A 14,584-nucleotide genomic window follows, 5' to 3' on the forward strand; every position below is an offset into this window, starting at 1 on the left:
AAATTGCTATTTTAATAGCAACAAAAATAATATTTTGTTTCTTCTTCTTCTTTGATAAAATAACACAAATTAAAAAAATTCTTCATTAATTTTAGCCAAAATATAAACACATTAAAGAATACATACATACAAAAGTAACAAATTATTATATAGTATATACATTTTTCTATTTTACACTATTCACAAAAGTTTGTTTCAGATTTTGTATAAAAGTTGTATGAAATTCAAGATCAAGCATCAGTTTCAGGAATTTCGTTTGAAACAGCACACAAAACAACACAATGGTGAGTGCTAAAAGTATTTCATAAAAAAACACAACTGGTTCAGACAGTTCCTGTTCTATGAGGAATAGAAACATAAACATTTTTATTATTCAACGGCTTAGAATTTGTGTTAATAATTAATTGTTTTCTTCTATGGTTTATAGAAAATCTTCATTTTGACTTTGGCAGTATTGACCACCGGTGCCTCAGCTTTGAGCAGCAAATATTTGCCTCCTCATCAATCCTCTGGTGGTTCCTTCGGAGGTTCATTCGGTGGTTTTGGTGCTGGTAGTGTAGGACATGCTGTTGTAGCTCAACCTTCTAACCAATACTTGGCTCCTGCTGCTTCCGTCTCCCATGGTGTCTCTACCGGATTCTCTGGTGGTCACTCTGCTGGTTTCGGTGGTCTTTCTGGTGGTTTCGGTGGTCACTCCGGTGGTTTCTCTTCCGGCGGTCACTCTGCTGGTTTCGGTGGTCACTCTGGTGGTTTCTCATCTGGCGGTTTCGGTGCTGCTAGCGCTCCTTCTCGCCAATATTTGGCTCCAGCTGCTTCCACCTCTCATGCCGTCTCTTCCGGTTTCGGTGGAAGTACTGGTGGTTTCTCTTCTGGTTTCGGCGGCAACACTGGTGGTTTCTCTTCCGGTTTCGGTGGCAACACAGGTGGTTTCTCTTCTGGTGGCTCTTCATTCGGTGGTTTCGGTGCTGGTAGCTCCGGCCATGGTGTTGCAGTTCAACCTTCCCGTCAATATTTGGCTCCTGCTGCTTCTACCTCTCATGCCGTCTCTACTGGTTTCTCTTCCGGTTTCGGTGGCAACTCAGGTGGTTTCTCATCTGGCGGTTTCGGTGGCAACACTGGTGGTTTCTCCTCTGGTGGCTCTTCCTTCGGTGGTTTCGGTGCTGCCAGCTCCGGACACGGTTTTGTAGCTCAACCTTCCAACCAATATTTGGCTCCCGCTGCTTCTACCTCCCATGGTGTATCATCTGGCTTCTCTGGAAGTCATACTGGCAGATACGCTTCCAACGGTGGTTACGAATACCGTCGCCGTCATCGTGCTTAATTATTTTAGAGCAAATGTGATGATCAACAAATTTTAGAACAAACGAACAAACTGGTGATAGATTTAATAGTTAATAAATAAAATAATCAAGTATTATTAAAAAAGAACGAAAGTGTTTTTCATTTAAAACAAAAATTATTAGAAGTCTTTGAGGATTTTGATTTATTAATATCAGAAAAAACTGAAATGATGCAATAATTTGTATCCAAAGTTCAATTTTCAGTTTGTTCTACTTTTAAATATAATCATTAATCATTCGTGACAGCTATTTAAAACTGACTGATGTTTGCAAAATTATTTAATTTTATCAGGTTATTAGTGGAAACATCTTTTGTACAAAACCATGAAATTAACCATTTCCTTGTATCCATTGTGTTTGATTAAAAACTTTTTTATTTATAAATATAATAAAATATATTTAATTAAAGGAGCCGATTTTTGGTTAAATCAAACTTCATTGTTTGTTTAAATAATAATAATTTATTTTAAAATGAATGGATTTTATTATGTCATAAAAGTGCCATAAATCAAGTGTTAAAAAGTTATAAAAATAAATAAGAGAAAAAACTTTTTCACAAATCATGTTGGATTTGGGAGCTGCGGTCTATTATTTTTTGTTGCCCTTGAATTTGTGAGAAGTAAACTAGACCTAAAGTAGACCTGAACTAGAACTAAACTAGAACTGAACTAGATCTGAACTAGATCTGAACTAGAACTGAACTAGAACTGAACTAGAACTGAACTAGAACTGACCTAGAACTGAACTAGAACTGAACTAAAACTGAACTAGAACTGAACTAGAACTGAACTAAAACTGAACTAGAACTGAACTAGAACTGAACTAGAACTGAACTAGAACTGATCTAGAACTGAACTAGAACTGAACTAGAACTAAACTAGAACTGAACTAGAACTGAACTAGAACTGAACTAGAACTGAACTAGAACTGAACTAGAACTGAACTAGAACTGAACTAAAACTGATCTAGAACTGAACTAGAACTGAACTAGAACTGAACTAGAACTGAACTTGAACTAGAACTGAACTAAAACTGAACTAGAACTGAACTAAAACTGAACTAGAACTGAACTAGAACTGAACTAGAACTGAACTAGAACTGAACTAGAACTGAACTAGAACTGAACTAGAACTGAACTAGAACTGAACTAGAACTGAACTAGAACTGAACTAGAACTGAACTAGAACTGAACTAGAACTGATCTAGAACTGAACTAGAACTGAACTAGAACTGAACAAGAACTGAACTAGAACTTAACTAGAACTGAACTATAAGAAAAACTAAACTAGATATTGAAAAAAATAATACTTAATTCTTATAAGTTTGAAATAATTGTTTTTTATTCGCAAATTTAATACTTTTTCAACACAATAATACAAATATATATCGTTATAAAAAATTTCGTTTTCTAAACCAAAAGAAATAATAAATGACTAAATGATCATGAGAGTAATAACATCAACGGATGATTGAAATATCAAAAAATGAGAAATTAGTAGACGTAGCCACCATTGGAAGCGTATTTAGTATCAATACCGGATGAAGCAATAACAGATGAGTGTGATGGTCCCGAAAAGGTTTCGACTGCTTGAGACTTATAAGCAGCACTGGATATAGGAGAAGTGTATTGTTGTTGAACAACGGCTGGAGATGATGAGAAAGTTTTCTGAACAACAGGAGCTGTGTAAGATTGATAACTGTTGTAAGATTTACCAGGAGCAGTGTAGGATTGTTGTACAACTGGAGCAGTATAAGTGGTAGTTTTTTGAATGGCAGGAGCAGTATAAGCGGCCGTCTTTTGGACAGTATAGGATTGTTGAACAGCAGGTGCAGATACTGACTGATAACTGGTATATGATTTACCAGGAGCAGTATATGACTGTTGTGTAACGGGGGAAGTGTAAGTTACCTTTTGAACAGCGGGGGCAGAAACTGACTGATAACTGGTATACGACTTACCAGGAGCAGTATATGATTGCTGAACAGCAGGGGCAGTGTATGTTACCTTTTGAGCAGCCGGAGCAGTGTATGATTGCTGTACAGCAGGTGAGGATACTGATTGGTAACTGGTATACGATTTGCCAGGTGCAGTGTAGGACTGATGAACAGCTGGGGCAGTGTAAGTTGTTTGTTGAACAATTGGAGCAGATACAGCTTGATAACTATTATATGATTTACCAGGAGCAGTATAAGCCTGTTGGGTGGCTGAAGAAGTGTAAGTAGTTTTTTGTACAGCTGGGGCAGATACCGACTGATAGCTAGTATAAGATTTGCCAGGAGCAGTGTATGTAGCCTTTTGTACAACAGGAGCTGTGTAGGCTTGTTGGACAACGGGAGCCAAATAACCTCTTTCAACAGATGGAGCAGTATAGGATTGTTTTACAGTTTTGGTGACAGTTTGTTGCACCACAGGAGCAGTGTATGAAGACTTTTGTACAACAGGGGCAGTATATGATTGATAACTATTATAAGATTTACCAGGAGCTGAGAAAGTTTGTTGTTGCACCAGGGGAGCAGATACAACGGTCTTTTGAACAGCAGGTGCTGTGTATGATTGATAGCTATTGTATGTTTTACCAGGAGCTGTGTAAGTCTGTTGAACAACAGGTGCGGTATAAGATTCCTTTATTACAGCTTGTGATGTATAGGCTTGTTGTTGTACGGAAGCGGGTCCAGAATAGGTATTCTTTTGTACAACTGGAGCCTTGTAAGAGTCATAACTAGTATAAGATTTACCAGGAGCTGTATAAGATTGTTGTACGACAGGAGCGGTATAGGTCTTTTGTACAACGGGAGCTGAGAAAGTCTTTTGCACAGTTTGTTGTTGGACCACTGGGGCAGAGTAAGTCTTTTGTACTATCTGCTTGGCACCAGTTGAATAACCACTACCGCTATTAAAAGTGTTAGTAAAAGATTGACCTACACTAGGACCTTGAGATGTATAGGACGAAGAACTAACACTGCCACTAGATCCGGAACTATAAGAGTGTGTCGTTCCAGGGGAAACTTGAAGTTTACCACTGTAACCCGAAGAACCATGAGATAATGATGATCCTGAAGAAGAATATCCCGAAGATGGTGTAAATGTTACCGTACGTGATTGAGCTGAAACAGAATGTGGTGGTAGGTAAGAGTTGGTGACGTGCGAAACGTCAGCGGCGGCACAAGCAACCAGAGCGACTAGAGTTAGGAATAGTTTCTGAAATTGCAATTTTAAGCAGTGTTGGTGAAGGTTGTTATTTTCTTATGTGACAAATTTGCTCTTTAAAATGTGTAGGTATTTTTTTACTTTTGATGATTTTTGATTTTTACGTTAACATGTAAATATTTGAAACAAAGTCTAAGGAATATTGTGCGGTATTTTTTAAATTAAGACTAAATTATTCACAATTTCTTGAAAAAAGTTCATACATTTTGGTAGAAGGTTTTATATTTACATACAATGCAAAATTTCATTGTGACAATAGTGTTTCAGGTGAATTATTCAACTTTACTTGTTATGTTCTAAGACTAACTTTTTATAAGACTGAGGTCAAAGCCCTGAACAATGTATGAAGTAGACTGAAATAGATCTAAACTAGAACTAAATTAGAACTAAACTAGAACCTAACTAAATCTGAACTATAACTTAACTTGAACTGAATTAGAACTAAACTAGAACTGAACAAGAACTGAACTAGAATTGATCAAGAACTGAACTAGAACTGAATTAGAAGTAAACTTGAACTGAACTAGAACTAAACTAGAACTGAATTAGAACTGAACTAGAACTAAACTAGAACTGAACTATAACTGAACTAGAACTAAACTAGAACTGAACTAGAACAAAACTAGAACTGAACAAGAACTGAACTAGAACTAAACTAGAACTAAACTAGAACTGAACTAGAACTGAAGTAGAACTGAACTAGGACTGAACTAGAACTGAACTAGAACTGAACTAGAACTGAACTAGAACTGAACTAGAACTGAACTAGAACTGAACTAGAACTGAACTAGAACTGAACTAGAACTGAACTAGAACTGAACTAGAACTGAACTAGAACTGAACTAGAACTGAACTAGAACTTAACTAGAACTGAACTAGAACTGAACTAGAACTGAACTAGAACTGAACAGAAATAGAACCGATCTGAACTAGAACTTAGCAAAAACTGAAGTAGAACTTACTGAATTAGAATAGAACTGAATAAGATAGTAACTAAAATTTAACAAGATTTGTATTGAAAATCTATAGACCATGTCTTTAAAAATTTTTGAATTGGAATTTGTGACAACTCTGACAAGCCAGAATCAGACCAGGTGTATGAGAAAGAAAGGGGTTTGATCTTTGTTAGTTTCTGGACCATCCTTGAAAACAATTTTAAAAGTTCACTCAAATGTCTAACCTTTGAACTGCAAGTCATTTTCATATTTTTCAGATATCGATCCAGATTTATAAACAAATGAACGGTTTTAATAGAATTAAACCTTATAAAGGGTATGTGGTCTTAAAAGTCATATTACTCATTTTGGATTTTTACTCAGGAGTAAAAGTTGTTTCGTCTGCCTCGTTCTGTGGATCAAACTATCTATCTGGAGGTTTTTATGTGAAAAAGTCTTATTGAAGGACAAGTTATTATGTTATATAGCTCATGAAGGATTTTCAATCTAGACTCTTTTATGTAACTGTCCAGGTTTCCGGAAATAAAAGGAGTGCAGTCTTTTATCCGGATCATATCATTTAATATGAAAATGCTTTAATTGATAAATTAAGTTAATAAAGTTTGGAGTCTCAACAAACAGCCCGTTTTTCTTAAAGCCTTTAATTTCCGAACACCATTTAAGGACCAGTCTTGAGATATAAGGTTGTGGCGTAAAGCAAGAGAATATTATTTCTGTACTCTTCAAATATTTCAATATTTCCTTTACAATTGCAAAATATTTAGCAAACCTATAAGTGGAAGAAGAGTAAGTACATTTGACTGTCACACATCTTAACACTCCTCAGCAATTATTCTTATATAACACCAAGATACAAAAAAAAGCACAAATATTTCTTTTTCAAAGATTCACATTAATTTTAATTGTTATTGCATAATAATGCTTTTTTTAATTTATGTAAATTCGTTAAAACACATTTCCAAGGACAACCTGTCACATAATTTTTGTTTGTCACATTTAAAGTAATTATTTAAAATTTGTTTTATTTTAAAATTCTTCATTATGTAAATGAGTATTTATTTTAATTGCACTAACCATTTTAGCAAAAAAAATGATTTCACTTTTATTGTTTAAGATCACAGTATGTGGTTTGTTGTCGTTCGTTTTATTTACAAGATTGTTTTATGATCTTTTTATTTTGATGTTTTTTTTTTAAATTTTAACGTTTATTTTAAAAAATTAAAAATATTTACAAATAAAAACGTTTGAAAGAAATCACACGGTTGCCTGTACTATTAGAACTGTTGGTTGTTCAAACGAAACGACACGCATTTATAGTTTGCAAATAAAAGACCCAAAAAAATATTTCATTTGCTCAGAATGTTTGTGGTACAAGTTGTATGATGAGCCAGCCACTACAACAACAACATATCTACAACAACAATAACTTGAGTGAACATCTTTAAAATCCACTAAACACCAAAAACTCTACAACGGTAATAGAGCAGTGGAGCAGAAGAGATACAAGTACAAGTTTCGTGTAATCGAGTTAATAATGCCATAGAATGTCACAACTGTCCATCATACTATAGAGTGTATTACTCATTCGTAGAGTGTATGAACCCCCGCCTTAAATGTGTAAATTAAGCTGTTTAAGTCTATTGGCCTAAACATGCAGAGAGTTCTCAAAAATTCAATTTCAAGCTGTAGTAGTTTTTAAGCCCTGACAGCACAGAAATCAAGTTGTCTTTTTACTGTTCTATTCTTTAATTATTTAGATTTGTTGCTAAGATATATGTTTTTATCATATAGTTTAATTAATTACAAATTGTCACATATGTACATCTGTATATTTGCATAGATGCTATTTTGCATTTAATCTTCATTATTGGTTAAAATGTTGTCGCTGAAATCATTCACTCATCTTAAGATCACATCATCCATATTCACTTAGCTGTTTTGCATTTTAAAATGTTTACAAAATTGACTATTATAAAAATAATATAAAAACTTTAGTTAAGAAATATTGAGATAACAGCGAACTGGTTGTATACTACTGAAGGACAACATGCATATGTACTATGAATAGATTTGGTTATATTCAGAACTATGGTATATATAGTCTAGTCTATAGTCTAGTCTATAGTCTATTCTATAGTCTATTCTATAGTATAGTCTATAGTATAGTCTATAGTCAAGTCTATAGTCTATTCTATAGTATAGTCTATAGTCTAGTCTATAGTCTAGTCTATAGTCTAGTCTATAGTCTAGTCTATAGTCTAGTCTATAGTCTAGTCTATAGTCTAGTCTATAGTCTAGTCTATAGTCTAGTCTATAGTCTAGTCTATAGTCTAGTCTATAGTCTAGTCTACAGTTAATAACTCAACTGAGAGCTCATTCAGTTAGTGCAAAGGCGGCTTAAACAAACTTAGGCTAAAATTTAATTTATGTAGTAGTTTTCCCAAAAAACATAAAAGATTATGTTAAAAAAGCTAAAACTTTTTATAGAAATCTAGTATTTAAGGAAAATGCAGCTACTAATTTTTACAACACCCACATTAATATGTTTTTTAATAATTAATAAAATATTGAATTAATTAATTCATATTTGGATGGGATTTACAGTACAAGTTAGAATGGAGAATAACAATAACAATACATGTGAAGAAAAAAACACAAAAATAGTTTAAAAGTTCATGGTAGTTTAACACAAAAGTTTCAACTATTAAGCATTATATTTGATTGACACTGTAATCAATATGAGAAAACGTTGTTTTTTTAACAAATCTAAAAATTTTTTTAATTTATTATCAAATATTTTATGGATATATTATATTTATTAAGTGGTTTTTACGTATTCAAGATAATTAACTATGTTTACACCTTTTGATAATATACACAAATAAGGATTTGGAAGATTATAAATTATTTTACAATTTATTATCAAAATCCAAAAGTTCAAGTTGAATAAAAATTAATTTGTTTTTTTAGTATTTAATTACCAGAAAGAACTTTGTTTAACGAAAGTAATTGAAGCAATAAAATTATTAATTAAATTAATTGATTTCATAACTAAACTAAAGGTATTGTTGTCAAAGAGAGAGAGGAAGCTTACTAAGTTTGTTAACATTTATACAAGGGATGTGTATAAAATGTATATTTCGACAATGAATTGTTGCAATTTTGACAACGTTGCGTTGTCAATAGTACATAGTGTTATAGTGGCCGTGGCGGAGTGCGTATAGTGGGCATGGCACTTCATATATACCAAATATTTGTGAATTTAGTACCAGGCGTATATATTTCTTTTTTCCCTCTGTGTAGAGTTCTCAAATTTTGTATGGACAACTTTGACATTCATATAAAAAACTATGGGCAAAATTTGGGGAGTGGGTATAGTGTAATAATTTAGTGGATTAGCAATAGGGGTCATAACACCCCCATAAAAATTAAGTACACAAATGCAAGAACAATTTCCACACATGTCACTCATAACATACACACAAACAAATATAAACTGTAGCAGAAAGAAATATTAACCGTTGTACTGTACTACCACCGTCAAACTGTATTACCACCCTCAAACAAATATGAGCTGTATTACCAACATATTACTGCTTTATCTCCTTGTTGTTGTTTTTATGCTTTTATTTATAATTTGTTCAGGAAATTTTCAGAGGTAGTCTTAGATTTTTACCCATATCTCAGATATTTATGGACCGATTTTACAGATAGGAAACTTCTCGAAAGCATGTCTGACAGAATTATTGAAGATTTTGATCTCGAAGGTATCTGGAGTCTTCAGAAAATTGATTTCAACAGACAGGCAGATAGACGGACATGGCTTAATCGACTCCGCTATAAAAATTACAAACGGAATGACAAACTTATATATACCTTTCTCACGAAGGTGAAGGGTATAAAAAGAAACTTAATTTTTTTATTAGAACATTAGTTTTATTCCTTTGTTCAGTAAGTTTTTTTATATAATACCAACACCCTCGTACTTAAAACTAGGTTTAAAATTAATTTTTGTAAATTTCCTTAAAAACTATATTGTCATAAAATTATAAAAGGTGTTACAAATCACATTAATATCATATATGACCAACATAAAAACAAGTTGATTGACTTAACTTTAATCTGTTAAAAATAAAAAACAACCAACAATCAACCAATTTTAATAAAAGAAAAAAATTTTTAGCAATAAATTAAAATCAATTTATGATTAAAATAAAAAAATATTATATTTATATGTTTTTGTTTGTTCATAAATACTTCTATAAACACATAAAGCAAAAGAAAAGAAACCAAATAAGTAAGTAGTAAAAAAAAACAAAATGTTTAGGAAAAGAATAAATATTTAGAAGAAAAGAAAAAAATGTAAATATTTATTTAATTCTTTTCAAACAAATCAAGCAGAAGTTAAACAACAATGACAGCAACCAAATATTGGGGAAATACCTTGACGTATAGATATTGGGTAATTAATTTATTGTTAATACTAACATGTTGATGATGATGATGTCGTTACTGCTGATGGCAATGTTTGTAGTCATAAATCTGGGCACCACCAGTGCATATTTATCTTTAACCAACTGGTCAGTTTAGCACTCATCGTCAGTAATATTAAACATAATTGTTAGCTAAGATGCCGCCGGATACCAAAAAAAACACGCAACCAAAAAATGCGTTAATAGATTTTCATTGTGTTTTTTTAATACTGCTATTTTTTATTTCATTTTATCATTTTCATACAATTTCAACAACAATCGGTCATCATTAGTATTGTATTGTGACTTAATTTGAGCTTTTTTTGTTGCCAGTTTGATTTTGAACTTCCAAATTCGGTTTTTATTTTGTTTTTATTATAATTTTTCTTTTTTTAACGTTTTAGTCAAAATACTATAAAAGCCTAAACTAAGTATAAGCACGGCTACTGCGTGTGAATAATTACGTTAAAACAAAAAAATAATTAGAAAAATGCCCACAACAATTGAGTGTTAAAAATTTCGATATTAAGTTAATTATTATGTTAATAAGTCGTCTGTCTTTGGCTGAGATATACAAGAGTAGAAGTGAAGTAAATTTAAAATCAGATTGATAAGTATTTCCGGAGTTACACACCGAAATAGTAAGGGTATGCAAGGAAATGTTACTTAGATATCGGAAAAAGTGTTGCTCAGAAAATTACAACTTTTCTATAAAAAAAAGAATCTGACAACTTTGCTCAAAAACTGACAACTTTTCTATAGAAAAAGTTGCTCAGAAACTGACAACTTTTCTATAGAAAAAGTTGCTCAGAAACTGACAACTTTTCTATAGAAAAAGTTGCTCAGAAACTGACAACTTTTCTATAGAAAAAGTTGCTCAGAAACTGACAACTTTTCTATAGAAAAAGTTGCTCAGAAACTGACAACTTTTCTATAGAAAAAGTTGCTCAGTTACTGACAACTTTTCTATAGAAAAAGTTGCTCAGTTACTGACAACTTTTCTATAGAAAAAGTTGCTCAGTTACTGACAACTTTTCTATAGAAAAAGTTGCTCAGTTACTGACAACTTTTCTATAGAAAAAGTTGCTCAGTTACTGACAACTTTTCTATAGAAAAAGTTGCTCAGTTACTGACAACTTTTCTATAGAAAAAGTTGCTCAGTTACTGACAACTTTTCTATAGAAAAAGTTGCTCAGTTACTGACAACTTTTCTATAGAAAAAGTTGCTCAGTTACTGACAACTTTTCTATAGAAAAAGTTGCTCAGTTACTGACAACTTTTCTATAGAAAAAGTTGCTCAGTTACTGACAACTTTTCTATAGAAAAAGTTGCTCAGTTACTGACAACTTTTCTATAGAAAAAGTTGCTCAGTTACTGACAACTTTTCTATAGAAAAAGTTGCTCAGTTACTGACAACTTTTCTATAAAAAAAGTTGCTCAGTTACTGACAACTTTTCTATAAAAAAAGTTGCTCAGTTACTGACAACTTTTCTATAAAAAAAGTTGCTCAGTTACTGACAACTTTTCAATAAAAAAAGTCGTTGACTTTACTATAGAAAATGTTGCTCTGTTGCTTCATAACATATAATTTACAAAATTTCTAAAGAAAAAGTTGCTCAGTTACTGTCAAATGTTTTCGTTAATCGAAATGTTGTTTAATTTATAACATCAAATTTGACCCTCTCGATTGCTCCATTTATTCATTTTTTTAATAAACTAACAAATAATAAATATATATATATTTTTTTTGGCTAAAATAAAAAACGACATTCGTTTATTACGACAATCTCTAGCTTAAAGTTGTTAAAGAAACACACATCCATATGAAACTTCTTTTATTCTTATATTTTCTTTATTTTCCACACAGTTGGTTATTGCTCTCATTGATTGCAATGACTTGATAATTTTGGCTTCTGGTATTCATATTTGTTTGCTGTTGCTGCAAGTTGTTTAGCAACTTTTTCTATAGAAAAGTTGTCAGTTTCTGAGCAACTTTTTCTATAGAAAAGTTGTCAGTTTCTGAGCAACTTTTTCTATAGAAAAGTTGTCAGTTTCTGAGCACCTTTTTCTATAGAAAAGTTGTCAGAATCTGAGCACCTTTTTCTATAGAAAAGTTGTCAGAATCTGAGCAACTTTTTCTATAGAAAAGTTGTCAGAATCTGAGCAACTTTTTCTATAGAAAAGTTGTCAGAATCTGAGCAACTTTTTCTATAGAAAAGTTGTCAGAATCTGAGCAACTTTTTCTATAGAAAAGATGACAGAATCTGAGCATCTTTTTTTGTTGAAAAAGTGTCAGTATCGGAGCAATTTTTCCTGCAGAAATGTTGTCAGTTTCTGAATTAAGTTTTTTTTTAGAAAAGTTGTCAGTATCGTTGTAACTTTATACAAAAACAATATTCTTTCTTTCTTTCGCAGAAAATTTAAAAAAATTTTTTTAACTTTAAAGCAATTTTGAGTTTCTAATTAAAAATGTTTCGTAAAATTTCAAGTTTGCAAATCTAATAAGGAAATTATATATAAAAGATTTTTAGACCCATCGTAATTACATACAAATTCAAGATTTTTAATTCTTTTGTTATTTAAAGCTCTTCTAAGCCTAAAACATTTATTTCCTTGAACAAATGTTCGCCAAAAAAATAATTCCTACAATTACACATTAATTTAAATACAAAATTAACATATCAATACTCAACATAAGCATTATAAATGTTCTTTATAAATTAGAATGACTTAATTTTCAGTCATGCTGTTAACATTATTATTTAACTTTAATGCCCTAAAACAAATCACTTTAAATTGTGTAGAACTTGAATATATTTATGCCTTCGTCGCGATGTCTAAACATAAATATTTTATTTTAATTACGGTCTTAAAAGATTATTTCACACCTTACATTGTAAGTATATGTATATGTATGTAAAACAATATAACATATCTTCACCTTTACTGACGTTGACCAATTAAGTTTTTAACTCTATGATCATGTAATAATAGACCATGTAAAGTAGAAATATTGCTGAGAGAAAAAAATTAACGAAACTAGACATATAAAACTAAAAAAACAATAAAAGTTAAATAATAGAAATATGCGTAAAATATTTTTTGTTTAATTTTTATTTGTTACAGAGACCCATAAATGTCAGACGGTTAACATGTTATATTTTTTTTGCATAAAAATATCTTTTAGTTTAAGTTTAATTTAATAGGGGTATTCAAGGAGATTTGTTACAATTTGACCTACTTTTACCGAGAAATAGCTGTCAGTGACTAAGCAACCTTTTCCATAGAAAAGTTGTCTGTAACTGTGAAACTTTTCTACAAAAAAGTTGTTCATAACTAAGCAAATTTTTCCAAAGTTGTCGGTATCTGAGCAGTTTTTTCTATAGAAAAATTGTCAGTTTCTGAGCAACTTTGTCTATAGAAAATGTTGGTCAGATTCTGACAACTTTTCTATAGAAAATGTTGGTCAGATTCTGACAACTTTTCTATAGAAAATGTTGATCAGATTCTGACAACTTTTCTTTAGAAAATGTTGATCAGATTCTGACAACTTTTCTATAGAAAATGTTGATCAGATTCTGACAACTTTTCTATAGAAAATGTTGGTCAGATTCTGACAACTTTTTTATAGAAAATGTTGGTCAGATTCTGACAACTTTTCTATAGAAAATGTTGGTCAGATTCTGACAACTTTTCTATAGAAAATGTTGGTCAGATTCTGACAACTTTTCTATAGAAAATGTTGGTCCGATGCAGACAACTTTTCTATAGAAAATGTTGGTCAGATCCTGACAGCATTTCTATAGAAAATGTTGGTTGGATTTGGACAATTATAAAAGGGTTTGTCAGATTCTGACAACTTTTCTATAGAAAAAGTTGCTCATATTCTGACAACTAATTCATAGGAAAAGTTGCTCAGATTTTTACAATTTTTCTTCAGAAACAGTTGGTCAGATTTTAACATAAAGATCAGATTCTAACATAAAGATTGTGTATAAAAAATTGCTCGGATTCTGACAACTTTTCTATAGAAAAAGTTTGATAAGTTACTGACAACTTTAAATAAAGTTGCTTCGTTTCTAAGAAAAATAGCTCAAAAGTAAGTCTCTATAAACTGTAGTTAATAATATCTATTTTTTCTAACAAATATACAAGATCTCTATCTAATTTGATAAGATGCTGATGGACTTTATTAAAAGATTCTCTATCTCTAACTAATGCCAGTTTTAATATTTTACTTTATAGTTTTTTGTGTTTTTGCCATTTAGCTAATTAAAAGAAGTAGATTTTTCTTCATATAATGTTTCATCTGTTGTTTAACCAACAAAGTGTTACCAGTTTTAGTGTGATTCTGTATTTCAAGAAGGGGGAAACAATTATTATTTATAAACATCATATTCTTCTTTTTACTTGTTTTTAATAGATTTAATTAAAATATTTTTTTTTGCAGTTAATGGTTTCAAGTCAAGTCATAGAGACCCATTAATCATGTTATAAACCTAGAAAAAATACTTATATTCATTTAATTTAAATTATATTATTTACTTTAATTAAGTTGTAAGAAATCATTTTTTTTTTTTTTTTTTTTTTTTGGTTAAGATTTTAAGA

General features: G+C 31.2%; 3 protein-coding genes across 3 annotated transcripts in view; 1 reads left to right on the forward strand and 2 right to left on the reverse strand.

Annotated features, from left to right (window-relative positions):
* Window positions 1-14,584, reverse strand: part of LOC124419097 — a 361,713-nt gene that overhangs the window by 342,003 nt on the left and 5,126 nt on the right. The gene's annotated exons all lie outside the window — the stretch shown is intronic.
* On the forward strand, window positions 247-1,425 carry LOC124419096 (loricrin-like). The gene is made up of 2 exons (XM_046947427.1): window positions 247-284; window positions 428-1,425. Exons 1-2 carry the CDS (start codon window positions 282-284, stop codon window positions 1,319-1,321), a joined length of 897 nt encoding a protein of 298 aa, XP_046803383.1. The 5' UTR covers window positions 247-281; the 3' UTR covers window positions 1,322-1,425.
* LOC111677421 (flocculation protein FLO11-like) lies at window positions 2,649-6,752 on the reverse strand. Its single transcript, XM_023438540.2, has 2 exons — window positions 6,579-6,752; window positions 2,649-4,539 (listed from the first exon to the last, which is right to left on the reverse strand). Exons 1-2 carry the CDS (start codon window positions 6,579-6,581, stop codon window positions 2,833-2,835), a joined length of 1,710 nt encoding a protein of 569 aa, XP_023294308.2. The 5' UTR covers window positions 6,582-6,752; the 3' UTR covers window positions 2,649-2,832.

This window comes from Lucilia cuprina, chromosome 3 (genome assembly GCF_022045245.1).
Source record: "Lucilia cuprina isolate Lc7/37 chromosome 3, ASM2204524v1, whole genome shotgun sequence".
NCBI classification, from domain to species: domain Eukaryota; kingdom Metazoa; phylum Arthropoda; class Insecta; order Diptera; family Calliphoridae; genus Lucilia; species Lucilia cuprina.